Genomic DNA, 27,774 nt, shown 5'->3' with positions numbered 1-27,774 from the left:
CCACTCGAGCCGCAAGGGCTGCCGGGACGGCCCCCCATCTTTGAGCGCGTTAGGCTGGCCCGCGGCGCTCGGAAGTAGAGGCGCTTCCGTCGTTGTCGCGGAGCCCGTGGCGCATCTGCGGGAGCTGGACCTTCAAGGTGAGCCCCTGGGGGGTGGGGGACACGAGAGCCCCAGAGGGCGCGGGGCGCGCTCCGCTCCTGCCCCTGGCCTCCCTCCCGTTCCGGCGGAGCGGAGCGCCGCGTGGGCCGCAGCCCGAGGCGACGTGCTGGGCTGCGTGCGGGCCGAGGGGCTCCGGGCGGCGCCGAGCCGAGGCTGCCGAGCGGGCCCCGGCCTGGAATGCGGGCGCCCGGGGCTTCGCACGTGGCCGGGGGTCGGGCCGGCCGCTGTCGGGGGACGCGGCGGCTTTGGGCAGAGGTTGCCCGCATCCCCACTGCGTTCTTTCGGTTTATTGCCTCCACCCTCTACAGGCTCGCCGAAAGCAGACGTTTCGGACCATTTCTTTTAAGTTTCTGGGATGGTCGGTGCGGGGTAGACGCCAAGGGTGCCGTGGAGCCGGTGGGGGAACTGACTGGAGGCCAGAGAAGTTGGGGCCGCTGTCGTACTCGCCTCCCAGCGTCACTCTCTTGGGTTTTTAGAGTCCTCCCTTCAAAGCTGCTTCTGTGTGAAATTCTCGGGAAGTATCTGGTAAAACGAAGATCCATAATTGGGTAGGCCAAATAGTCTTGCAGGGACTAAATAGCTTTCTCCTTGTCATTGCTTGCTTGCTTTATTTTTTTTTTTAATCACTGTAGTAGTAACTTGTGGTTGTAAATGATGGTGGACAGTCCAGTGCCTAATACTGAGTAAATTTAATAAGGGACTGTGTTCTATGTAGATCCACATTACAAGAGCTTCCAGTAAGTCTCCAGGTTATACACCAGTAATTTCAGGGTCTTGAACAGTCCCTCCCAGACGTGTACCAACAGTTAAGTCATCACTAGATTTAAATAGTGTAGATACTCGTGGTGAGTTCTTATTACTTTTGTACAATATGAACGACTGGGTCGTTCAGTAGAACACTGAAAACAGGTCATTTGAAGCCAGAAGATTGGGTTTGTGATTTCTAGCAAACCATCATCATAACCACCTCCCCTGTTGTTTCAAGCTGTGAAATATAAAACTAGCTATAACGAATAAGGTACTTAGTGAATGGACACGCTCTACGCTTGACAACCCACCCCCTGCCTAATTTAAAGTGCTTTTTAAAAATATTTTATTTTATTTTTATTTGTGAGAGAGAGAAAGAGGGAGGGAGGGAGAGAAAACATGGGCGCACCAGGGCCTTCAGCCATTGCAAACGAACTCCAGACAAATGCGCCGCCTTGTGCATCTGGTTTACTTGGATCCTGGGGAATCGAACCCGGGTTCTTTGGCTTTGCAGGCAAGTACCTTAACTGCTCAGCCCTAAAATGTTTTTGGTACATCCATGCTCTCAAATTCCCATTTTCATATATTCCTGAGTGTATATGTAACCCCTACAAATTTACTGTTTGAATTTTTTTTACCTTTGCCAGCAAGTTTTTAGGAAGTCAGCTGTGACTAATTTTAAAAGGAATGCAACCCACACCAAGCAAATAGCACTGAACAATAGGACTATATGACAGACTATACTGTTTATCTGTTTGGAGCTGGAAATGGTTGGGAAGGGGTGGAAGGCAGTTTTCCTCCACCTCTCCAAGCGTACTTTCCTAACTTAAATGAAGATAAATAGGTGCTCTGTACTAGAAAAGGAAGCAGATACCTGGCTGAATAGGCTTACAGATTGTTGGTAGTGCTTCAGTTGTCTGTCACTTAACCCAAGCTGTTGCTTTGTTGAGATCTATGAGAATTCAGAAAAACAACCTGTACAATTAAAAATTCTTGACTTTTAAGAATGGTATATTAATTTTACATCATTCTCTTTGTAGTATTGAGTTTTATTTTAAAAATGAACCTCTTTCTGACAATTTGGGAAATTTTACAGATAGCCACAATGGCTGAAAATGGAGGTAATGAAAAAATGGCTGCTCTGGAGGCCAAAATCTGTCATCAAATTGAGGTATGACTCTTACTATTCAACTGCAAAAGCAAGCCGCTTTAAAAGGAAAATTGGAGTCTTAAGACAAACCACCAGAAAGCATTTAATGTCATTATTTGGACCTATGCAAACATTAGGCTTATATTTGTCTCTAGAATTAGATTAGCATGTAATAGAATACACTTTTATATTGGAGTCAGGTTTATAAACTTGAGAAATACAAACATTTCAGAGGTAATATTATAAACTAGTGTTGATTAACTTTTTTTGAGGTAGGGTTTTGCTCTAGCTTAGGCTGACCTGGAATTCACTATGTAGTCTCAGGGTGGCCTTGAACTCAGCAATCCTCCTACCTCAGCTTCCTGAGTCCTTGGATTAAAGGTAGGTGCCACCAGACCCAGTTATTTATTTATTTATTTTTGAGCACTGGGTCTCACTTATGTAGCCCAAACAGGCTTCAATATCAGATCCTCCTGTTTCAGTCTTGTGAGTGTTGTCATAAAAGTGTGGACCACAATCCCCAGCACTTAATAATTTCTTAATTAATAAGATGCAAAATAGAAAACACTTAGAATGCCTGGTGCATAATAAGATAGCATAAAGCACCAGTTGTGGTGGAACACATTGGTAGGAAATTGCTGAAGAGGCAGAAGCAGGAAGGTCAGGAGTTTGAGGCCTGCCTAAGCTACACATTTTAGCCAGACATGGTGGCACATGTCTTAATCCCAGTGGGGAGGCTGAGGTAGGAGAATTGCTGTGGGTTCAAAGCCAGCCTAGAGCTACAGAGTTAGTTCCAAGTCAGCCTAGGCTAAAGTCAGTCCCTACCTCAAAAAACCTCCGTAAAGCAATTTTCTTCTCAATACTTTAAAAATTCTTGAAGGTCCTAGAGACTTATCCTGTCCAATTAGGGTTTTTTAATCATAACTTTAACAGAATATGTATTTTCAAAGTCCCTTTAGTGTGTCAAATTTAGGCATTATGTATAATATACATTGATTATCAGGAACTGGCTACATGGGAAATTATTTCTAAATTATGTTCATGCTGAGAAACAATTATGTCCTTTTTATTTTTTGTTTCTGCAGCTCCTACAGAACTATTTTCTTTTAAGAGTTATACCCCTCTACCCTCTAAAATTTTGTTTTCCTTTTTCCCCAATACTGGGATCAAATCCAGTACCTTACGCATGCTAGGCAGGTACTTCACCAACGAGCTATATCCATAGACCCTGTGCTAAGTTTTTGTTCTTTTTTTTCTAGAACTTACTCTGTAGCCCCAGACTGGCCTCAAACTCAAACATTATTCCTACCTACCTCAGCCTCCTGAGTGCTGGGTTAGAGAGGCATGTTCCACGATGCTAGTATTGTTTTAACATTTTTTTGATATTTATAATTGTAAAGAAAAATGATGTATTCTTTGTTCTGTATTTAATGATTACAGCAGTGCAAAGATACTTATAGAAAAGGTTGATAATGTCCCTCCCACATCCTGCTACCTCTTAAATCCTATCCCTTTCAGATTTCTTCTCCATGCGCACAATAATTTTTTAAATTAATTACTCTTTTTGCATATGAGGGCTGGAGAGATTGCTCAGTGGTTAAAGGTGTTTGCTTGCAAAGCCTGATGGCCTAGGTGCAATTCTTCAGTACCCACATAAAGCCAGTTGTACAAACATAGGCAACTTGAGTTTGTTTGCAGTGGCAGGAGGCCCTGGTGCACCCATTCTCTCTCTCCTTGCAACTAAATGAATAAATACATTTATTTGCATGTGGGGGACATGTGTGCCTCAGGCCATGTGTGGAGATCAGAGGACAACCTTGAGGTGCTGTGCCACTTCACAGTCTCATTGCCTAATATCTTACAAATAAGTGCCTTTAATCACTGAGCCATCTCCCAGGCCCCTAATGCAATGGTTTTTTAACGAGAGAAATGGGCACAACCAGGGCCTTTAGCTACTGCAAACAAACTCCAGACATATGTGCCTCCTTGAGCATCTGGCTTATATGGGTCCTGGAGAATCAAACTGGAGCCTTTTGGCTTTGCAGGCAAATGTCTTAATCACTAAGCCCTCTCTCCAGCCCCACGGGGTCTTTTTAATGACAAGAATTCTATGGTGAATATTCCTTATGTAAATCTTAGTAATGGGTCTTGTGGTGTTTTTAAGATAAATTCCTAAAAGCAGCTAGGTTGGCTTAAGCTATGAAAATTTAAAAATTAGACTGTATTTATTACTTACTGCCAGTTTATATCCGCCTGCAGGATCATTTCCCTGTGCTCAGGTCAGGGCTAGGTCTTCTTTTACTTATTTTTTAAATTATTTATTTCTAAGCAGAGAGAGACAAAGAGATAGCAAAAATAGGTTGCCAGGGCCTCCAGCTCCTCAAAAGGACTCCATATGCATGCACCACTTTGTGCATCTGACTTTATGTGGGTACTGGGAAATCAAACTTGGTTTGTTAGGATCTGCAGGCAAATGCCTTAACTGTGGAGCCACTCTCTAGCCTTAGGTGTTTCTTTTAAAAGGTTTTTTTTTTGTTTTTTTTTTTTTTTTTACTTATTTTTATTTATTCGAAAGTGACAGAGAGATAAAGAGGCAGATAGAGACAGAGTGAATGGGCACGTCAGGGCCTCCAGTCACTGCAGACGAACTCCAGACACGTGCACCCCTTGTGCATCTGGCTAACGTGGGTCCTGGGGAATCGAGCCTCGAACCGGGGTCCTTAGGCTTCACAGGCAAGTGCTTAACTGCTAAGCCATCTCTCCAGCCCTAAAATGTTTATTTTTTGCAAGGAGAGATGCCAATAAATATGGGCACACCAGGCCCTCTTGTCACTGCACATGAATTCCAAATGCATGTGCCACTTTCTGCATCTGGCTTTACATGGGCACTAGAGAATTGAACCTGGGCTGTCAGACTGCAAGCATGCATCTTTAACCACTGAGCCATCCCCTCAGCCCTGGATATGCTTGTTCACCCACTCTCTCTTTCATTTTGCAGTAAGATGGAATCTGCATGCATGCTAGGCAAGTGCTCTACCACCAAGATACATTACTTGTTCCTGTTCTTGTTCTTTACTGTAGAATTTTATATAACTTTTCTTTTGGTTTTTAAAGTAAGGTCTTACACTAGCCTAGGCTGACATGGAATTCACTATGTAGACTCTCAGGGTAGCCTTGAACTCACAATGATCCTCCTATCTCAGTTCCCTGAGTACTGCGATTAAAGGCATGTGCCAGTACACCTAGTAATTTCATATAGCTTTTTGTTTAAAATAATTTTTTATTTAATTATTTGAGGGGGAGGGGGAGAGAATGGGCGTGCCAGGGCCTCCAGCTGCTGCAAACAAAGCCCTGAAGCATGTGCCACCTTGTGCATCTGGTTTACGTGGGTCCTGGGGACTATGAACCTACGTCCTTAGGCTTTGTGAGCAAGTGCCTAAACTACTAAGTGATCTTTCTAGCTTTCATACAGCTTTTTAAATATCTTTTTATTGTTTTGTTTTGATTTTTTTTTTTTCCAAGACAGGGTCCTAGTTTAGCTCAGCTGGATTGGATTTTGCTTTGTACCCCAGGCTGGCCACAAATTTAGGGCAGACTTCCTGTTTCAGACTCTCAAACCTGAGATGACAAGTGTGAGCCCCCACACCTGGCTTCTCCTTTAATTTTAAAGGATGGGTTTGCCTTTTCCTTTCACATTGGTTTTAGACATTCACTTATTTGTGTTATACACTATATTTAGGAAAAATGTTTCTTGCCTCTTGTAAATTAAGATAAGCCGCCCTGGATTCGCTGTGTAGTCTCAGGGTGGCCTCAAACTCATAGTGATCCTCCTACCTCTGCCTCCTGAGTGCTGGTATTAAAGGCATGTGCCACCATGCCCAGCTTATTTATTTATTTGAGAGAGAGAAATAGAAAGGCAGATAGAGAGAATAGGTGTATCAGAGCTTCTAGCCACTGCAAATGGACTCCATACGCATGCACCACCACGTGCATCTGGCTTCTGTGGGTCCTGGGGAATTGAACCTGGGTCCTTAGGTTTTGCAGGCAAACACCTTAACTGCTAAGCCATCTCTCTAACCCTATGATAGGCATTTTTCAAGAGACCGCTGGGCATGTGCCTTTAATCCCAGCACTCAGGGTGGAGAATTGCTGTGAGTTCAAGGCCAGTCTGAGACTACATAGTGAATTCTGGGCCAGTTTGGGCTAGAGTGAGACTACCTCAAAAACCAAAAAGGAATAGACCTTGATTATGTAATGGTAGTTAAAAAGAATCCAGAATTATTCAGGCATAGTAGTGCACGCCTTTAATCCCAGCACTCAGGGGTCAGAGGTAGGAGGATTGCCATGAGTTCAGGGCCACCCTGAGACAGAATCCAGAATTGAACTCAATATTATACAGTGCTTTGAAATCTGAAACATATTATAATTATTTCACAGTATTATTTTGGAGACTTCAATTTGCCACGGGACAAATTTTTAAAGGAACAAATTAAATTGGATGAAGGCTGGGTACCTTTGGAAATAATGATAAAATTCAACAGGTAAAAAACCTCCTTTGTTTTCTTTTGTTTAGCAGTCAAACCCAGGAATTTGTATATGTGTTACTTCCAGCCCTCAAACCTAGTTTTTTGCTAATAGGTACTAGTAAATTTTGCTTACAGTGTTTATGTGCATTTATTCTTTAGGTTAAATCGTCTAACAACAGATTTTAAAGTAATAGTGGAAGCACTGAGCAAATCTAAGGCAAAACTCATGGAAATCAGTGCAGATAAAACTAAAATCAGACGGTCTCCAAGCAAACCCCTCCCTGAAGTGACTGATGAGTATAAAAATGATGTAAAAAACAGATCTGTTTATATTGTAAGTGGATCTTCCATGCATGTCATATCTTAACATTTATTTAGAAAGAAAATCTATGGAATGGATAGAAACAGGAATAAAGCACTTTACTGTTTCAGTGTTCATACCTTCTAAGCTTTATCTTCATAAATGTGTGTATTTTCTTTCTTACTATGTATGTGTATGAAGTATGTATACATGGACACGCACAATGTTGATGCATGTGGGGAGGGCTGAGGACAACTTTGGGGTGTTCATCCTCCTTCCACCTTGCTTGAGACAAGGTCTCTTGCTGTTTTTGTGGCCCATGAGCCGAGAACTTCCAGATTCTCTTGGCTCTTCCTCACATTTGCCTAGGCACATTGGGACTGTGCTACTTTACTCCAGCTCTGCATGGGTCTGGGAAGTTAAACAGGCAGGTGGGCAGGCTTGCTAACAGATGCCTTTAACTTCTGAACCATCTCCCCAGCCCCATAAATGTATACATTTTCTACCTGATTCAATGGCTAGGAGACCTAAGGAAGAAACCCCACATATCATTTGACAAAATCTTTGGTATATTTTAAACCTCCAACAATGCATAGTAGCTGTTCTTATCACCAGTTTAACTGTATGGTAATTTTCTTTGGCATGTTAATCTATAAGTACATTTTTATTATAGAAAGTTTCAAACATATAGAAGTAGATTGAATAGTGGGCTTCCTGTACCATGACCACTCCTCAAAGGTTTTTTATTTTTGTTGTTGTTGTTGTTTGTTTTGGGTTTTTTGTTGTTGGTGGTTGGTTGGTTTTGCAAGGTAGGGAATCACTCTAGCTCTGGCTGACCTGTAATTCAATGTGTAGTCTCAGGGTGGCCTTGAATTCACAGTGATTCTCAAAAAAAAAAAAAAAAAATCCCACAATTTTTATTTATTTAGTTTTTTTTCCAAGGAAGGGTCTTACTCTAGCTCAGGCTGACCTGGAATTTACCATGTAGTCTCAAGGTAGCCTCAAGCTCTTGGTGATCCTCCTACCTCTGTCTCCCAAGTGCTGGGATTAAAGGCATGTACCACCACACCTGGCTAAATGTTTTTATTTCAAAATTTAACATAAATGATTTATTTGGGATTATTTTGGAGCAAATTTTAGGTGAGTCACTTTATTGTACTGGAGAATAAGACTTAACCAACCAAGAGGGAGGGAAAGAGTTAAGTAAGTCCTGGCTTCATTTTCAAGGCAGACTGAATAAGAATTTTAAGTTTTTTACTTGAGTGATTTCTACATGTCTTTCCACTTTTCCACAGAAAGGCTTTCCTACTGATGCAACCCTTGATGACATAAAAGAATGGCTGGAAGATAAAGGGCAAATATTAAATATTCAGATGAGAAGAACATTGCACAAAACATTTAAGGTATGATTATATGATGATACAGTCTTTATAGTACTAAAAATATAACTTCTAAATTTTTCCCTTTTTTTTTTTTAATAGGGATCAATATTTGCTGTGTTTGATAGCATTCACTCAGCCAAGAAGTTTGTAGAAACCCGTGGCCAGAAATACAAAGGCACAGACCTACTAATACTTTTTAAGTAAGTTTTTTTATTGTTTCTCTGGCCACTTAATTACATTGAATTGACATAAGGCATATGGAATAGCATCCCCTGTAAGGCTAGTTTTTATTATAATAAAATTTAATATTGTAATTTCATTTTGAGATAGTGTTTGGTGGGAACTGTACTAGTCTTTTGAGAATATGAAAGTATTAGTACTTTTTCACTATTAGCAACTAATGAGAAAGATGTTTTAGTACTTCTCATCTAAAATTTGTATTAGAATACTGAAATGTGGGCTTTTTGTGTGGTTGAAAAAAGTCACTATTGTTTTTGCTTTGTATAAGTCAAGTTTGAGACTACCAGTTCAAACTGAAGTATTTTCCTAATAATGAAATTAATCATAGGGCCATGGTATCCTACTTTCACAATATAGTCTCTAACTGCTAAGTACTGAAATCTGATTGTCTCTGGGTGTGAATTATGTTGAATTGGACTGTGTTAAATCTTCAGAAAAAAATATTTTGGGGGGCAAGAGTTTATGTAGCCCATACTAACCTTTGATCCTTTTCCTTCAGTCTCCTGAATGCTGGGGTGCACCATCATTCCTGGCTTCAAAACTACTTTGTAACATGAGTTTTATAATTGCTATTATTTTGGGGTCTGAAGGCTATCAGTGTTTTTTGTGAGGTTTTTTTTTTTTTTTTTTTTTTTGTGAAATTAGTGCCATAAAAAACTATGAAACATTGCTGAAAAGAAAACTAATAAATTAAATTAAAAAAAAAACTATGAAACTGTTCATATGACCTGACTTTTTTTTTAGTTCATGAATGTGAAATGAAGACCATAAGACTACTAGTTTCTTTTTAGTATTTTTAAAGTGTTTAATAATAAGCAGTAGCAGTTGGTCACAACTCTGAATATACTAAAACACTATAGGTATATTTTAAATAGGTGTGGGTTTTTTTTTTTGTTGTTTTTGTTATTCGAGGTAGGGTCTCACTCTAGCTCAGGCTGACCTGGAATCCTGGATTTCACTGTGTAGTCTCAGGGTGGCCTTGAACTCATGGTGATCCTACCTCTGCCTCCTAAATGCTGGGATTAAAGGTGTACACCACCAAAACCAGCTTAAATAGATGAGTTTTATGGCATGTACATTTTCCTAGAAAATTTTTGAAAAATGTAACTCCTTGATGTAGTTGAGTTTTTAGGTAATTGTGTTGACAGGAAACATGGAACAACTATATGTGGTGACACACACCTGCATTCCCAGCACTTGAGAGGCTTGGGCAGGAGGATTGTGAATTCGAGATCAGTCTATACTAAACAGTGAGGCCCAGTCTCAAAACACATGCACATACGATGCGAGAAATAGTGCTATGTTTTGAATCATTCAAATTATTTTCAGGTAGCTGGAAAGATGACTCACCAGTTAACGGCAGTTGTTTGCAAAACAATTACTAGTCTTATTTCTGTCCTCATGATGCCTTTGTGTCTTGTTCTTTAGAGACGATTACTTTGCCAAAAAAAATGAAGAAAGAAAGCAAAATAAAGTGGATGCTAAATTAAGAGCCAGGCAGTAAGTCTGTTGAATTCATTGTGACATATTGGAATTTCTTAAAGCTTTGACAAGGTTAGAATTAGTGGCTCTGAGAAGAGCTAATGATAACTTTGAAATGAGTAATAACAGGTCTGTTATTAATGTTTTAGTCAATTTTACACATTGATATAATGTATTTTTATCATTCACACACCCTCGTTCGTTACCTTCCCTTGTGTCCATCCCACTCCTGCTGATCCTCTTCTTCCCGGCTGGTGCTTCCTCTCTTATAGCATCTTTTGTTGTGTTGTGTGACTTGCTGACTTTAACTCTGTTTGTATTAGCATGATGGGAAATTATTCACCAGAGCATCACCTTGCCAGTGGCTACACCACTGAAGAAAATGTCTCCCTTTTCCCCAGAAATGGGTCTTAGTTGGTAGTGAAATGTTGGGTTGCCTTGATAATCTGGAAGCCATATTGCTTGGTAGTCTGGCATTGGATGATCACAAAATCCAGGATGGGTTTTGATTATTAAGTGGTTTAGGGGTCATGATCAAAGTTATTAGAATTTAATTTTTATGTAGTTAAGTATAAACACATAGTTTCATTTATTTTTAGAGATCAAGAAGGAAGACATAAGTTAGGGCATGCTGAAATGGTAAGTATTTTGATATCTAATACATGGAATAATTTAAATTAGAATAACAGTATGAGAGAGAGAGTGTGTGTGTGTGTGTGTGTGTCCATGTTGGCCATATTAAATACAGTACTAAGCTATAGCCTAGCCATGTCTGAGGACTTTTTTTAATTTATTTTTTATCTTTTCACAATTTTTATTAATATTTTCCATGATTATAAAAATATCCCATGGTAATACCCTCCCCCCCTTGCACTCCCCCCCCCTTTTTTTTTCTTTTTAATGAGAGAGAGAGAATGGGCATGCCAGGGCCTCCTTTCACTACAAACAAATGCCAGACACATAGACACATGCACTACTCTGGCTTTTTGTGGGTACTAGGGAATTGAACCCCAGACTGCCAGACTTTGCAAGTAAATGTCTTTTAACTACTAAACCATCTCTCCAGCTCCCCCTCTCACACACACTTCTTTTTTCTTTTCAGTTTATTAACAACCTCCATGATTGTAAATAATATCCCATGGTAATGCCCCCTCTCCCCCCATTTTCCCCTTTGAAACTCCATTCTCCATCATATCCCCTCCCCTTCTCAATTAGTCACTTTAATTTTGATGTCATGATCTTTTCCTCCTATTATGATGGTCTTGTGTTGGTAGTGTCAGGCACTGTAAGGTCATGGCTATCCAGGCCATTTTGTGTCTGGGGGGAGCACGTTGTAAGGAGTCCTACACTTCCTTTGGCTCTTATATTCTTTCTGCCACCTCTTCTGCAATAGACCCTGAGCCTTGAAAGGACACACTTTTTAAGAGCAAGACACGGAGAGAGAGAACTGGTGACCAGGACCTCCTATCATTGCAGAGGAACTCCAGGCACATGTACCTGGAGTTTGTTTCCAGTGTCTACAAGCCCTGTCATGCCTATTATCTCTTTCTGTCTTCTCTCTAATAAGTAAAATAATTAACAAATCAAGTCAGATGTGGAGGCAGAGGTGGTAGGATTGCCATGAGCTTGAGGCCAGCCTGAGACTACATAGTGAATTCCAGGTTGGCCTGGACTATAGTGAACCCTACCTAGAAAACCAAAAAAATTTACATTGAAATTGTTTCTTTTTCATTATTTAGGTATAGAGTGGTATTAGCCATTTTTGATATGTGGTTGCTGTTAAACATTTTGATTGTCTTGTATATTTTCATAGAGATCTCTAGAAGGAAAGATTGGATGCTTACTGAAGTTTTCAGGCGATCTAGATGATCAGACCTGTAGAGAAGATTTACACATCCTTTTCTCAAATCATGGTGAAATAAAATGGATTGACTTTGTTAGAGGAGCAAAAGAGGTTTGGAACTATTGATATTCTTCTTAGCAATTGGTTTAAAAGTGTTGAGTTGGGCATGGTGGCACATGCCTTCAATCCCAGCAGAGATAGGAGGATCACTAAGATTGAGGCCAGACTACATAATGAATTCCAGGTGAGCCTAGGCTTAGAGCAAGACCCTACCTCAAAAAAAAAAAAGAGTTGAGCATGGTAGCATAAACCTTAATTCCAGCACTTGTGAGCCAGAGGTAGGAGGACTGAGTTCAAAGCCAGCTTTGGCTAGAATGAGCCCCTACTTTGCAAAAAACAACTAAAGTCTAAGCCAAGCATGGTGGTACACATCTTTAATCCCAGCCCTTGGGAGGCAGAGGTAGAAGGATCCCTGAGTTCAAGGTCAGACTAGGCTAGAGCAAGACCCTACCTTGAAAAACAAAAACAAAAAAAAAAGTCTATAGGGGCTGAAAAGATGGGTTAGCAATTAAGGCACTTGCCTATGAAGCCTAAGGACCCAGGTTCAATTCCCCAGTACCCACGTAGGCCAGATGTACAAGTTGGCACTTGCATCTGGAGTAAGTCTATAGAAAGTTACTTAAGAAGATAAAATTACTTGGAAGTATTTTTTAGTTATTGATCAAAATAATTGGTCATTTATTTATGAGAAAGAGGCTGATAGAGAATGGGTGTGCAAAGGCTTCCAGGCACTGCAAATGAACTCCAGATGCATGTGCCACCTTGTGCTGGCTTTTGTGTGGGTACTAGGGAACTGAACCCCATTCCTTAGGGCTTTGGAGGCAAGTGCCTTAACCACTGAGCCATCTCCAGCCCAGCTAATGTTTTAATAACAGATTTGCTATGTGGGACAAAGTTATTTGGAGTAAAGAAACTGTTCAAACGCAAAGTAAGTTTGTGACTTTTGCGGGGCTTGGTGGCACACACCTTTAATCCCAGCACTCAGGAAGGCAGAGGTAGGAGAATCTTACGTTTGAGACCACCCTGAGACTATATAGTGAATTCCAGGTCAGCCTGAGCTACAGTGAAACCCTATCTCCACCCTCGAACCCCCCCCCCAAAAAAAAAGATTGACTTTTGTTTTCTTTGCTCCATGTGTAGGGAATAATTCTTTTTAAAGAAAAAGCCAAGGATGCACTGGAGAAAGCCAAAAAGGCAAATAATGGTAGCCTACAATTAAGGAACAAAAAAGTGAGTTGGAAAGTACTAGAAGGACATGTGGAGAGAGATGCATTAAAAAAAATCATAGAGGATCAACAAGAATCCCTAAGCAAATGGAAGGCAAAAGGTCAATTATTATTATTTTTCTTGATACTTCGGTTATTTTACCTCATTTTTTATGTAAAAATTAAGTTCTCAAATTGTCTCTATAGGTCGCAGATTTAAAGGAAAAGGAAAGGGAAATAGAGGTGCCCATCCTGGGTCTGCTAAGGGAAAAGTACACTTTCAGGGCAGGAGAACAAGATTTGATAGTGATTCTGACCGTGGTAAGTTTTTCTCCAAGTCCTTTGGTGATTTCATGAGAAATCTGTTAGAAGAAACTATTTGCTAGAGAGAATAGGAAATGTTTTTCAAATTCCATATGAATGACATTTTTGGACCTACTGTGGTTTTACCTCAATTATGCTACTTTACATGTGGGAGAAAGGATATTTGAAAGAAAACTGGAGATCAGGAGGTTTATGTTAATTCCTTTTCTTCTTGGTAAAGGAAGTTTATTGCTAATTTATTTTTATGGGTCTTTTTTTTTTATTATTAGTAGTAATCATGCTCAGTATTACATGTTGAATTTAACACAGATTCATTGTTGTATAGGACCAATGAAGAGAGGAAGAGATGACAGAGACAGAGGAGAGCCGGCATCAAAGTACCAGAAAACAGAAAATGGTTCTAGAGACAAGTAGTTCAGTAAATAATTTTTTTATTCATCTTAGTTAGATTTTAAGCTGCTTTTTGTCTTTGGAGGCTTTTGAAAAGAAAACCGAATTAGGTCCACATCAATGTCCACCTGTATAAAAGAAAAAAATTGTTTTACTTGTCTTTTTGTTGTTATTCAACTGAAAATTTTTTTAAATGTATAGTTCTGTTTGTGTTCAGATGATTCGAATATGAAAAGGAAGACTATTCCTCTTAATTGCCTTTGTAATATGAGAATGTATTAGTACAAACTTATAAAATATATACTGTATAAAAATAGCAAAGACAATTTATTTTCTCCTTTTTGCCCCCACCTCCACCCCCACAAAAACTAGATAAAGTATGGATCTCTTAGGTTGGTTTTCTTTTACCCAGACAACTTGCAAAGAGTGGAAATGAAAATGTGTTGCAAAGCTTTCTAATACTGAACTGTTCACAGGACAAAGTCAGAGACTTACTGATTTCTTTTTATGAAAGTTATATGATGCTGGCAGGTCATAACGAAGCTCTGTAAAACAAAAGCCATGTCAAGATAAAGTTATCTGGAGATACTTATCACCCTTTAATCTAAGAAAGTGTTAAATGCTAGTATGCTTAACATTTTACATCTGTCACTTTAATTTCCAAGTGCTGACTTGACAAATTGGGGATGACATTTCTTTTTGACCATTTATACCAAAATTTGAGGTTATAGGGAATTTTTAGAAAGATGGCAAGTGAGTAAAAAGGGATTTTATGAGAATGATAGGACCTTTCTATTTTTAATTTCCCAGTAATTTATACCTGACATAATCCCTAATTACCATTCCTATTTAATAATAAGTCCCTAATTATTTTTCCAGTAAGCTCTTAAAATGAAAGCCCTTTTTTGTATTTCTTTTTTGTAAATAATAATGTAAATACTCTTAACTACTGATCAGTTTTGGAAGGATTGCTATCAGCTACTGATCTTTCATATCTTGTAACATAAATTCTAACCCTATAGGTCACAGCTCTCAAATTCTAATGTACAATCCGATCATCTGGCGATCTTGTTGAAATGTTTCTAATTCAGTAGGTCTGAGTGGAACCTATATTTATGTTTTTCTAACAAGTTTCTAAGGATACTAAAAGCTCATGGTCTGAAGCCCAGATGTGGAGTGCCAAGGTTCTGGCTTGGTATACTACTGGGACTTTTCTAAAGTGCTTGATAGACTGCATTCTGTTATACCTTAAACTGCATAGGGGACGACTACTGAATATGGGAAAGCCAACAGATCTTTATAAACAGTAAGTATATCTAGGTAAATGTTTTAATACCACAGAGCCAATTCCTGGTAAGTTTATGTAAAAAAAAAAAAAGATAAAACTTCCCCTCATTGCACTGTTTTTCTTCCCCTCTTGCCCTTAATGGCACTGGAGATTGATTGAACCCCGAGCCTTGTGTCCAGAGCCTTGTATATGCTAGGCAAGCACTTGACCATATCCCCAGCCCTCATTGTGCTGTTTATTTCAGGCTTTTCAAAATCATTTGGGTTATGTCTAGCTTCTAGTTATGTTTTTCCTGTTGTAATGTTTGTGAAATTACCCAATTTAGTAAAAAAAAAAAAAAAAAATTATACACGAGTACAGTGTGGGTGTTTATATTCTCACCAAAAAAGGGGGGGGGGGACTGGAGAGGTGGCTTAGTGGGTTAAGTCCCTTGCCTGCAAAGCCAAAGGACCTAGGTTCAATCCCCCCCCAGGACCCACATAAGCCACAAGGGGGTGCATACACCTGGAGTTTGTTTGCAGCAGCTGGAGGCCCTGGCATGCTCATTCTCTTTCAAGTAATTTTTTTTCTTTTAAGTCAATGTTTGACTCTAATAGATACAGACTTGTGACATTTCCCATGCTCTTACAACTCTAAGCCCATGCTTACTGATGATATGTAATCTTTTTTTTTTTTTTTTTTTTTTCAAGGTAGGGTCTCTCTCTAGTCCAGGCTGACCTGGAATTTACTATGTGGTCTCAGGATGGCCTTGAACTCACAGCACTCCTCCCACCTCTGCTTCCTAAGTGCTGGGATTAAAGGCTTGCACCACCACACCCAGCTTAACTGGTGGCTATTAAATTTTTCAATAATGTGCATAAATTGGGACATGAATGAACAAATCTTGATAAATGTTGACCAGGCACATACTGCCACAGTAAAAAACAATCTACATAGTATTTTTTAGCTATTGTATAGAACTTTTCTCAGGGTAAAGCCTGTTGCCCTTATAGATAATTAAGGTTGATTCTTACCTGCAATAATTTCTATCTTTATTTTCCATTCCATGGCTTTCTTTTGAATATGCTAAACAAGAGATTTTCATATGAATTAATATTCAAATGACTTTTTTTCAAGGTAGAGTTTCATTGTAGCCCAGACTGAGCTTGAACTGACATCAATCCACCTACCTCTGCCTGGCTCAAATTTTTAAGTTATTTATTTGAGAGAGATAGGTAGAGTATTTATTTGCAAACAGAAAGAGAAGACAGAAAATGGGCCAGCCAGGGTTCTCAGCCCCTGAAAGTGAACTCCTGATGCAGGCACCATGTTGTGTATCTGGCTTTATGTGGGTACTAGGGAACTGACCAGGGTCATTAGGATTTGTAGGCAAGCTCCTTAACTGCTGAGCCATCTGTCCAGAAAATTAAAAGACTGGGCATGGTGATGCACCCCTTTAGCCCAGCACTTGACAGGCTGAGGTAGGAGGAACCCTGTAAGTTCCAGGTTTACTACCTGTATAACTCGGGGCAATTTATTCATTCTGTACTTCAACATCCTTATCTGTTAGATGACTTGTAAACTGAGGTGCACCTCAAACCTTGAACTCTCTCTCCAGCCCTACTGGAGTGTTTTGAACACTGCTGCTACACAACATATTACTTCTTTCATATAACGTCTTATGTATGTCAGGCTAGCCTCAAACTCACTAGGTAGCTGAGGACGACCTTGAACTGATCTTTCTGCTGAGGTCACAAATATGCACCATCAAGCCTGCTGTATGTGGTGGTAAGGATCAAAAGGCTTCCACATGCCACGTAGGCACCCTACCCACTAAGCTACATGCCCAGCCTAAATTTCTAAAATACTAGAATCAAAGAATTTTTAGTTTATAAAACTAAACTAAATTGGAGCTGGAGAGATGGCTTAGCAGTTAAGGTGCTTGCCTGCAGAGCCTAAGAATGAATGTTCAAACCTCCAGGTCCCATGTAGCCAAATGCACAGTGACACAATCATGCATTGTCACACATGTGCACAGGGGGGAGCACACATCTGGAGTTTGTTCACACCAGCTAAAAGGTCCTGGCACACACTACACTCTCAAAATAATGGGCTGGAGAGATGGCTTAGTGGTTAAGGCATTTTCCTGCAAAGCCAACAGACCCAGGTTTGATTCTTCAGAACTTATGTAAGCCAGATGCATAAAGTGGCACATAAAAATAAAATAATAATAAAATTAAATTGGCTGAAGAGCCTGGAAACCTGAGAACCTAGATTCAATTTTTCAATACTGATGTAAGCTGGATGCACAAGGTGGCACACATGTCTGAAGTTTGCAGTGACTATAAGCCCTGGTGCACCCATTTTCTCATACTTCCTCTTTTTCACTCCCTCAAAATAAAAAACTAAATTGAGCTGGGCATGGTGATGCACGCCTTTAATCCTAGCACTTGGGTGGTAGAGGTAGGTGGATCACTGTGAGTTTGACAACACCTGATGATAATATATAGTGAATTCCAGGTCAGCTTGGGCTAGAGTGAGGCCTTACCTTGAAAAAATAACAACAACAAAAAAAACATTCTTTTTTGCAGTCAGAAAGAACATGGGCATGTTAGGGTTTATATCCACTGCAAATGTACTGAAGACTCAAATCCAGGCTGTTAGGCTTTGCAAGCAAGTGTCTTAACCACTCTCCAACCCAAGAGTCTATTTTTTCAATTTAATTTTTTTTTAAAGAGAATTGGCACACCAGGGCCTCAGCCACTATTATCAAGCTCCAGATGTTTGTACCACCTAGTGGGCATGTGTGACTTTGCACTCACCTCACCTTTGTGCATCTGGCTTATGTGGAATCTGGAGAGAGATTGAACATGGGTCCTTACGCTTCGCAGGCAAGTGCCTTAACCACTAAGCCATCTCTCCAGCCCTTAATTTAGCTTCTACTCATTAAGAATGGGCATGCCAGGCCTCCAGCCACTGCAAACGAACTGCAGATACGTGCCACCATGGGTTTACATGGGTTCTGGAGAATTGAACCTTTCTTTAGACTTCACAGACATATGCCTGTAGCCACTGCAAACAAACTCCAGATGTATGTGCCCCTTGTACATCTGGCTTACATGGGTCCTGGAGAACAGAACCTGGATCCTTTGGCTTCACAGGCAAATGCATTAACTGCTAAGCCACCTCTCCAGCCCCCCAAATCCATTTTAATGGAAAATAAAGGTTTGTCCATGCTGATCTTTGTCTGGCCACATGTAAGTCTGGCTTTTATCTATCCAGTCTGGCTGGGTAGGAGAGCCGAGTGCTGTTTATTGGCCTAGGTAGTTTTCTGTTTGCCTTCTGTGTGCATTATGCCTTGAGGTACCTTCTCACTTTGATTACATGTATGATTTGTCTCCAATCTCTGAGTTAACCATGTGTATCTAGATCTACCATGTGAGTATTTCCTCTAGAACTCTGGGGGTTACATGTGTGATTTTTCTAAACTTGGGATAAACGTGGGTATGACTAAAATTTTTTTTCCAATGTATTTACAAGTAGAATGAGAATGGGCAATAAGGTTCTTGCCATTGCAGACGAACTCCATACACATGTGCCTCTTGGTGCTTCTGGCTTTAGATGAGCACTGGGAAATTGAACCCAGGCCATTAGGTTTTGCAAGCAAATGCCTTAATGGCTGAGCCATCTCTCCAGCACTGTAACTTTCTCTGCTACTTATCTCTCATCTGAGTTTCCCAGTCTCTGCTTTGGTACTTTGCCTCTGCTCTTCATCCTTAAGCCATTGCCACTTAATTTCTTAACTTTCTTCCATGTGAAGGCTCAAGGCAGATGCTATATCTCCCACACAAGTATATGCTTCTAAATCTCCCTTATGTGAGCCTAGATCATGCTGTCCACATGTTGTGACTCTGCTCCAGCCTGTTCCTAGATCTCAATTTCCCCTTTATTTATTTATTTATTTGTTTGTTTGTTTTGAGGTAGGGTCTCACTCAGGCTGACCAGGAATTCACTATGTAGTCTCAGTGTGGCCTCAAACAGCAATCTTCCTACCTCTGCTTCCTGAGTGCTGGGATTAAAGGCATGTGCCAGCATATCCAGCCCCAATTTCCCTTAAATAAACCTCAAGATTTTAATTTCTCCCTAAATAAACTCAATAATTGGGGCTGGAGAGATGGCTTAGCAGTTAAGGTATTTGCAAAGCTAAAGGATCCAAATTCTCCAGAATCCATGTAAGCCAGATGCACAAGGGGGTGCATGCATCTGGAGTTTGTTTGCAGTAGCTGGAGGCCATGGCTCTTTCCCTTTCGGCCTCTTTCTTAAAAAAAATTAATAAACATATTAAAGAAAAATATAATTCTTTAAAAAAACCTACACTCACTAATTTATGATTTATCCTTTCTTGACAATTTAAAGACCCAAAAATTATGGTTCATAAGTTTGGGAGACCCCCTTCTTGATCCTCAAAACTCTGCATAATTAGGATACTCTTTTATAAATATGTTTTTACAATTTACTTTGCAAGCAGAGACAGAATGAGAGAGCAAGAGACAGATAGGGAATGGACATGCCAGGGCCTCCAGCCACTGCAAACGAACTCCAGATACCTGTGCCACTTTGTACATCTGATTTTATGTGAGCAATGGGGAATCAAGCTTTAGCTTTTAGCTTTTTTTTTTTGGTTTTTCGAGGTAGGGTCTCACTCTGGCTCAGGCTGACCTGGAATTCACTATGTAGTCTCAGGGTGGCCTTGAACTCACGGCGATCCTCCTACCTCTGCCTCCCGAGTGCTGGGATTAAAGGCGTGCACCACCACACCCGGCTAAGCTTTAGCTTTTTAAGCAAGAGCCTTTAACTGCTGAGCCATGTATTCAGCCCTCACAGGAATTTTTTCTTTTCCTGAGGTAGGGCCTCACTCTATCCCAAACTGTCCTGGAATTCACTATGTAGTCTCAAGATGGCCTCAAGCTCACAGTGATCCTTCTACCTCTGTCTCCTGAGTGCTTGGACTAAAGGCATGCGCCACACCTGGCTCTTTGGTTTTTAAAGGTAGGGTCTCGCACTAGCCCAGGTTGACCTAGAATTTGCTATGTAGTCTCGGGGTGGTTTTGAGCTCACAGCGATCCTCCTACCTCTGCCTCCTGAATGCTTAGATTAAAGGTATGTGCCACCACACCCATCTCCAGCCTTATTTGGTGAATATATTTATCAAGCAATTGCTACATCAATACTTTTAATAGCAAGCCAAGCACTTCTAAAGTGCCTAGTTAGGGGTCCTGCAGTAAACTTCAAACACAATGTATAAAGTGTACCACTGAAGCAAAACTTAAATTTATAACAGGTATGTCTACAGCATGGAACAGTCAATGTCTTAATATTTAGAAGCACATTCCTCCATACTAGTATGCATAGTATCCACCAGTTTAATCTCTTATTTTTGCATATGTGTGTGGTGTGTATGCATGTGTTTGTATATGTGTAGGTGCACATGCATATGGAAGCCAGAGGATGAGTGTTTTACACAATCCTATTGAGGCAGGATCTCTCACTTGAACCCAGAGCTTACTGACTGCTACATAGCTAACAGATTGCCCCAGGGAACCTGTCTCCACCTCTACAATGTAGAAATTACAGGTGGCCACCACACCTACCTAACATTACATGTGTGTTGGGGGTCCAAATTACAGTCCTCATACATGTGTAGCATATGCTTCCTGTGCTGGACTAGCCCTCAGATTAATCCCTTAAAACTAGCCACTGTGCTAATGGAAATTTTGTTTGTTTGTTTTCGAGATAGGGCTAGCCCAGGCTGACCTGGAATTCACTGTGGAGTTTCAGGATGGCCTCGAACTCACCGATCTTCCTACCTATGCCTCCCGAGTGCTGGGATTAAGGCATGCTCCACCATGCCCGGCTCTAATGGAAATATTTTTGCACTAAGTGAAAAACAGACTTGCCAGGTGTGGTGGCACATGCCTTTAATCCCAGCACTTGGGAGGCAAAGGTAGGAGGATCGCCTTGAATTTGAGGCTACCCTGAGACGACAGCGAATTCCAGGTCAGCCTGAACTTGAGCAAGACCCTACCTCAAAAAAAAAACAAAAAAAACACTGAAACTATTAATAGAATTCATAGCCAAAGGACCTAAATACAATTCCCCAGAACCTGCATAAACCAGATGTACAATAGGGCACATGTTTCTGGAGTTTGTTTGCAGTGGCTGGAGGCCCTGGTGTGCCCATTCTCTCTCTCTCTCTTTTTTTTTTTTTTTTTTTTGGTTTTTTGAGGTAGGGTCCCACTCTAGGCTGACCTGGAATTCACTGTGTAGTCTCGGGGTGGACTCAAATTCTCCACGATCCTCCTACCTCTGTCTCCCAAGTGCTGGTATTAATGGTGTGCCACCACGCCCAGCTAAATAAAATACTTTTGAAAAGAAAAAAAAAATGTGACCAGGGCTGAATTCAGAGCCTGAGTTTTCATATTGTATTTATATTGTATATTTATTTGACAGAGAAAGAGGGAGAGAGAGACAATGGGCGCACCAGGACCTCCAGCCATTGCAAATAAACTCCATATGGTGTGTGCCCCCTTGTGCATTTGGCTAACATCCTGAGGAATCGAACCTGTGTCCTTTAGCTCTGCAGACAAACGCCTTAACTGCTAAGCCATCACTCCAGCCCTACATTTTATATTTTTTATATTATACATATATATATAATAGATGGCTTCTGAACTCAGGCCTGTTTTGCTTCAGCTTTAATGCCTAACTCGTCTAAGTACTTGAGGCTACACAGCAGCACTGAGACAAAAAGCATTAATTAACCAGGACTTACCCAGGCAAATGAGAACACACTGTAACCCTAGGTAGATCACGCATCTCTACTCGAATTATAGTCCCTTTCTTGTCAACAGTTCTGCCTGAACAAATCTTTGGTGAAAGAAGTAAGTCACTCAGGCTTAAAAAAAAAAAAAAAAAAGTTAATCTGCTGGGTGTGGTGTATGCCTTTAATCCCAGCATAATACTAGAGTGGGACCCCCATCCTGAAAGAAGAAGAAAAAAGCTAATCACATGCTAAAGATTAAAGGAAAAGCTGAGTGCTACCTATCAAAAAGCTGAGGAGAGATAGACATTGTGGTACTTAGCATTCACAGCAAACCTTGAAACTCACAAGGTTTTTAAATTTTTTATTTTTCTTCAGGGTAGGGTCTCACTCTAGTCCAGGCTGACTTGGAATACACTATTCTCAGGGTGGCTTGGAATTTGCGGTGATTCTCCTATCTCTGCCTCTGAAGTGCTGGGATTAAAGGCGTGCATCACCACACCCAGTGAAACTCACAAATTAAAAAAAATGATGATACACACTTTAATCCCAGGACTTTGGAGGCAGAGGTAAGAGGACTGCTGTGAGTTCAAGGCCACCCTGAGACTACATAGCGAATTCCAGGTCAGCCTGGCCTAGAGTGAGACCCTACCTTGAAAAGAAACAGAAATAAAAAGACAGTATTAAGATGACTTCAACTTACTTCTCTAGTTGAGGATTTGTGTAAAGAATATACTGCTGTTCTGGCCATATCCAAAGCTGTCTTTAGAAAAACCATATCCATCCCTGTGTGAAGTTAAAAAAAAAAAAGTACCTATTTATATTATGTGTTTTTACCCAAGTGGACTAAGAAACATTTTATTACAAACTCCAAAATCACCATTTCAGTTATTTTCTTTTTTGGTGTTATTTGATTTTTCGAGGTAGGGTTTCACTGTAGCTCAGGCTGAACTGGAATTCACAATGTAGTCTCAGGGTGGCCTCAAACTCACAGCAATCCAGCTACCTCTACCTTTAATCCCACCACTAGGAAAAAAAGAAGACAAAGCAGGCTGGAGAGATGGGATGCCTTAGCGGTTAAGGCACTTGCCTATGAAACCAAAAGGATCACGGTTGGATTCCCTAGTACCCACATAAGCCAGATGCACAAGGTGGCACATGCATGTGGAATTCATTTGCAGTGGCTGGAAGCCCTGATGCACTCCCATTCTCTTTTTCTTTCTCTCAAATAAGTAAATAGTAAAAATAGAATAAATGGACAAAGGATTTGGGAGGCAGAGGTAGGAAGATCACTATGAGTTCAAGGCCACCCTGAGACTATATAGTAAATTCCAGGTCAGTCTGGGCTAAAGTGAGACCCTACCTCAAAAACAAAACAATGGACCAAGGTAAACATTTTAAATGGACATTCAAAGAGAAAAGAGACCATGTACAGTATTAGTCTTGATGGGGTGAGAGGTAGGATTGTAGACAAGGTCTCAAACTGGCTTCAAACTCACTTTGTAACCAAGGACGACCTTGTACTTGCCATTCTCCTGCCTCCACCTTGCTAGTATGGGGACTGCAGGTGTGTACCACCACACCTGGTTTATGCTGTAATGCTGACTGAAAACAGGCCTCACTCATGCCATGTAACTACTCTGTCCACGAAGCCAAATCCCCAACCCTGGGAGGTAGTTTTTAAACTGCATGATTTTTTTCTTCCTCTAACTTCCTACTCTTCCTGCACATAGTACACAAAATTAATAGTCACTGTGGGCACATTTTGAAATCCTACGGTGTGTGAAAGCATTAAATACGGATTTTAGGGCATTAGGTTATGACTCAGAATGACTGCTGGGATTAAAGGCGTGCACCCCCGTACATTCTTGTAAACCCAGTGCTACAGGAGGTGAAGACAGAAGGATCATGGAGCTCACTGGACGGCCAGTCTAACCGAAAAAGGGCAAGCTCCAGGTTCAGGGACAGACTGTCTTAAGAAAAGGTGAAAGAGTGGCCTACGTACATGGGGCACAGGCATCAGTGTACACATACACCCACCCCCAACACACATAAAAAATTCCAAATAGGTTTTAGGGGCAAAGGGTATATGCCTCTGGGAGAACATGTACCTAGTATGTGTGAGGCTCTGGGTTCAATCCCCAGGGAATAAAATCAGACTGGAGCAATAGCTCAGTGGTTAAGGGCACTTGTTTGCAAAGTCTTAAGGTCTGGGTTCAATTCCCCAGTACACCCTTGTTAAGCCAGATGCACAACGTGGTAAATGCATCTGAAGTTTGCAGCATCAGGAAGCCCTAGCACACCCATCCATCCTACCTTCCTCCCCTGCCCAAATAAAAAGATACTTAAAAAATATAATAGTGTGGCCTTTAATCCCAGTACTTGGGAGGCAGAGGTAATAGGACCACTGTAAATTCAGGGACAGCCTGAGATTACATAGTGAGTTCCAGGTCAGCTTTGGTTATAGCAAGACCCTACCCTGGAAAAAATGAAAAATAAAAATAAAACACACCTTTTGTTTGTTTTCGAGGTAGGGTCTCACTCTAGCCCAGGCTAACCTAGAATTCACTATGTAGTCTCAGGGTGGCCTTGAACTCACAGCAATCCTCCTACCTCTGCCTCCTTCCGAGTGCTGGAATTAAAGGCGTGCGCCACCACACCCGGCAAAACACACCTTTTATTCCAGAACTCATGAGGCTGAAGTAGGAGAATCTCCATGAGTTCAAAGCTAGCCTAGGCAGAGTGAGTTTCTGGTCAACCTGGACTACAGTGAGACTTTACCTCAGAAAATAAATAAATACAATCCTTAATAAGATTTTATAGGCATGAGGACTGGGAAAATCATTTGGGTTATAAATCATAAATGACAACAAAGCATGTTAAGGGCTTGAGAGATGGCTTAGCAGTTAAGGTGTTTGCCTGCAAAGCCATAGGACCCAGGTTTGACTCCCCAGGACCCACGTAAGCCAGATGCACAAGGGGGTGCATGCATCTGGAGTTTGTTTGCAGTGGCTGGATGTAACTACAAATTTGTAAAAACAAAGATTGAAAAATTCAATTCCTTAATCAAAATTAAATTGAAAGTAACTATAAAAGTGATATGTGAGCCATGACAAAATCACAACCCAGTCACTGCTGAAATAATTTTGTGTTGTTTTTACTTAATTATTTTTGCTTTTTGAGGCAGGGCCTTACTTTAGCCCATACTGACTCAGGCTGACTTCTAATACATGGTGATTCTCCTATCTCAGCCTTTCTGTAGCTGGAATTAAAGGCGTGAGCCACCACACCTAGCTTGAAATGATTTTAAAATTTTGCTTTTCTACAAATATGCCAGTATATCTCATTTTTACTACTAACCTTTATTATTTTTGGTTCCAAAGGGAGGATTCATGATGACTGTATCAAATGACTTGGACATTCTGTTAGATAATGAGTGCACATCATACTGAACCATATCAACATTTGTTAACTCAAACTCTTCCACATTTCTATTAAATATTTCCAATGCATCTTCATCTATGTCAAATCCAATACACAACCTATAAATACAAAATATGCATAAGAGACGACATATTTCCCAGTTCAAAACAAAAATAGGTACTCTATCATGAATCTTTCAACCTAACTGACAAGGTCAAAGTGAATGCTGTTTTTCAATAGCATTATTTCCCACCCTAGCAGGGATTGGAAACTCGGGTTTGCATAAATGAGACTATTGCTATTACCATTTTTTCTCTTTCATTTCTTTTCTAGACAGGGTCTCACTCTAAGCCAGCCTGATCTGGAACTCACTCTGTAGTCCTAGGCTGGGTTACCCCACTCCCCTCCAAGGTAGGGTTTCACTCTAGTCCAGGCTTACCTGGAATTCACTACGTAGTCTCAGGGTGGCCTAGAACTCACACTGATCCTCCTACCTCTGGTTCCCCGGTGCCGAGACTAAAGGTGTGAGCTACCACGCTCGGCTCTAGGCTGGTCTTTAACTCCTAGTGATCCTCCTATTTTGGCCTCCCTAGTGCTGGGACATTTAAAAAACCTGTACCACCCACCCATCTATTTCTTTCTAGTGTAAACTTTTTTTTTTTTTTTTCCGAGGTAGGGTCTCACTCTAGCTTAGGCTAACCTAGAGTTCACTATATAGTCTCAGGGTAGCCTTAAACTCAGGGTGATCTTCTTATCTCTGCTACCAGAATGCTGGAATTAAAGCCATGCTCTGAATGATTGAGATAGGGAGGGGATTTGATGGAGAGTGGAATTTCAAAGGGGAAAATGGGGGGAGGGAGGGAGGGTATTACCATGGGATATTTTTTTATAACCATGGAAAATGTTAATAAAAATTGAGAAAAGGGCTGGAGAGATGGCTTAGCGGTTAAGCGCTTGCCTGTGAAGCCTAAGGACCCCGGTTCAAGGCTCGGTTCCCCAGGTCCCACGTTAGCCAGATGCACAAGGGGGTGCACGCGTCTGGAGTTTGTTTGCAGAGGCTGGAAGCCCTGGCGCGCCCATTCCATCTCTCTCCCTCTATCTGTCTTTCTCTCTATGTCTGTCGCTCTCAAATAAATAAGTAAATACTTTTTTAAAAATGAGAAAAAAATAAAAAAATTTTTTAAAGCCATGCCCCACCACACCCCACTCAACTCCCACCAACCCCCCTACCCCCGGCGAGGTAGGGTCTCACTCTAGCCCAGGCTAACCTGGAATTTCACTATGTAGTCTCACGGTGGCCTCTTATTGCCTTTCCAGTGCTGGGATTAAAAACATGTGCTTCCACACCTAATTTATGTAAACCTTTTGATCTTATTCAAAATATACTTAATATCAGATTATTGCTCCCCCCATCCTCCCCAGTATAGTTCCCCGAATATAATCCTGTTGATTCTGTATACACTTACTGAAGGCATTGCATACCCAAGTAGTATGAACTGGATCACCTACCCTGCTCCTAACATTGCAGCTCCGATGCTAAGTACTCCGCAACCACATCCTAGATCAGCAACCACTTTGTTTTCAATATCATCATATGTGTTATGGATTGTATAGAGCATGCATGCTAAAATATATATATACAGAAAGAAAAACGTTAGGGAATAAGTAAGCAAGCTGATGAGGAAAATCCAATGCAAATGATTAGAGAATAATTTATTGCTGGGTGTGTACATGTGTATATGTGTAGTCTGGGGACGGGAGCGTGCTGAAGATGGAGAAGGTAACTTCAGAGCCTAACAACCCGGATTCAATTCCCCAGGATCCACATAAAGCCAGATGCAAAAGGTGGCACATGTGTCTGGAGTTTATTTGCAGTAGCTACAGGGCCTGGCACGCCCATTCTCTCAAATAAATATATGAAAAAAAAAAAAACAGAAAAAGCGCTGCCTGACAGTGTCACTGGGTACACAGAACATAAACAGTAAACCAAAATGTGTGCATTAGGGGGGACAGTGGGTCTGTCGTGGTGTCAAAGGCCTCTCTGACGTGACCCTTGGTCTTAGGGCAGAATTCCTCGAGGCGGTTTCTTTGCCTGGCGCAGTGGGCAGGGCTGAGCCCAGCCGCCCTACCTGCAATGTGCGGCCTGGTCGGATACTGTTCTAGAAGCAGCTTGGGCTTTTCGAATCCATCCACTTGCTGCAGGCGACTCTCTAATTCCTTCAGCCTTAACTTCTTCATTTCTCCCCCTGCAGCCTCACAGGGCTTCACCGCACAGGACCCGCAGGGAGGTGCACGGAAGGCGAGCAATATATATACTCCCTCCCACGCACGGCACGTAGGCCCGGGGCGGAGCGCTGGAATCCCACCTGGGGATTCCAAGCTGCCCCTACACTTCGCGCTACGTCCCCACAGCCCCGGAGGCGCCCCTCACCGCTGCACCGGAAACGCCCGCGTG

General features: G+C 41.2%; 2 protein-coding genes across 8 annotated transcripts; one reads left to right on the top strand and one right to left on the bottom strand.

Annotated features, from left to right (window-relative positions):
- Positions 1–14,130, top strand: Ssb (small RNA binding exonuclease protection factor La). 6 transcript variants are annotated; one of them, XM_045147439.1, is made up of 13 exons: positions 1–137; positions 468–673; positions 2,003–2,077; positions 6,494–6,597; positions 6,742–6,916; positions 8,179–8,286; positions 8,365–8,465; positions 9,934–10,005; positions 10,587–10,626; positions 11,801–11,941; positions 13,031–13,217; positions 13,303–13,416; positions 13,745–14,130. In XM_045147439.1, the coding sequence occupies exons 3-13, from the start codon at positions 2,012–2,014 to the stop codon at positions 13,831–13,833; spliced, it is 1,197 nt and encodes a 398-aa protein (XP_045003374.1). In that variant the 5' UTR covers positions 1–137; positions 468–673; positions 2,003–2,011; the 3' UTR covers positions 13,834–14,130. The 6 variants fall into 6 exon arrangements, with proteins under 6 accessions (XP_045003374.1, XP_045003373.1, XP_045003371.1 ...); XM_045147438.1 differs by having other exon boundaries at positions 468–684; XM_045147436.1 differs by having other exon boundaries at positions 468–707.
- Positions 13,837–27,774, bottom strand: Mettl5 (methyltransferase 5, N6-adenosine). Of its 2 annotated transcripts, XM_004651936.3 has the most exons (7): positions 27,449–27,774; positions 26,829–26,943; positions 25,257–25,438; positions 22,600–22,682; positions 16,111–16,162; positions 14,305–14,354; positions 13,837–13,937 (listed from the first exon to the last, which is right to left on the bottom strand). In XM_004651936.3, the coding sequence occupies exons 1-7, from the start codon at positions 27,555–27,557 to the stop codon at positions 13,860–13,862; spliced, it is 669 nt and encodes a 222-aa protein (XP_004651993.2). In that variant the 5' UTR covers positions 27,558–27,774; the 3' UTR covers positions 13,837–13,859. The 2 variants fall into 2 exon arrangements, with proteins under 2 accessions (XP_004651993.2, XP_045003377.1); XM_045147442.1 differs by lacking the exon at positions 16,111–16,162.

Source organism: Jaculus jaculus, chromosome 4, assembly GCF_020740685.1.
Source record: "Jaculus jaculus isolate mJacJac1 chromosome 4, mJacJac1.mat.Y.cur, whole genome shotgun sequence".
Taxonomy (NCBI): Eukaryota; Metazoa; Chordata; class Mammalia; order Rodentia; family Dipodidae; genus Jaculus; species Jaculus jaculus.
This window is presented reverse-complemented; position numbering and strand designations above follow the sequence as displayed.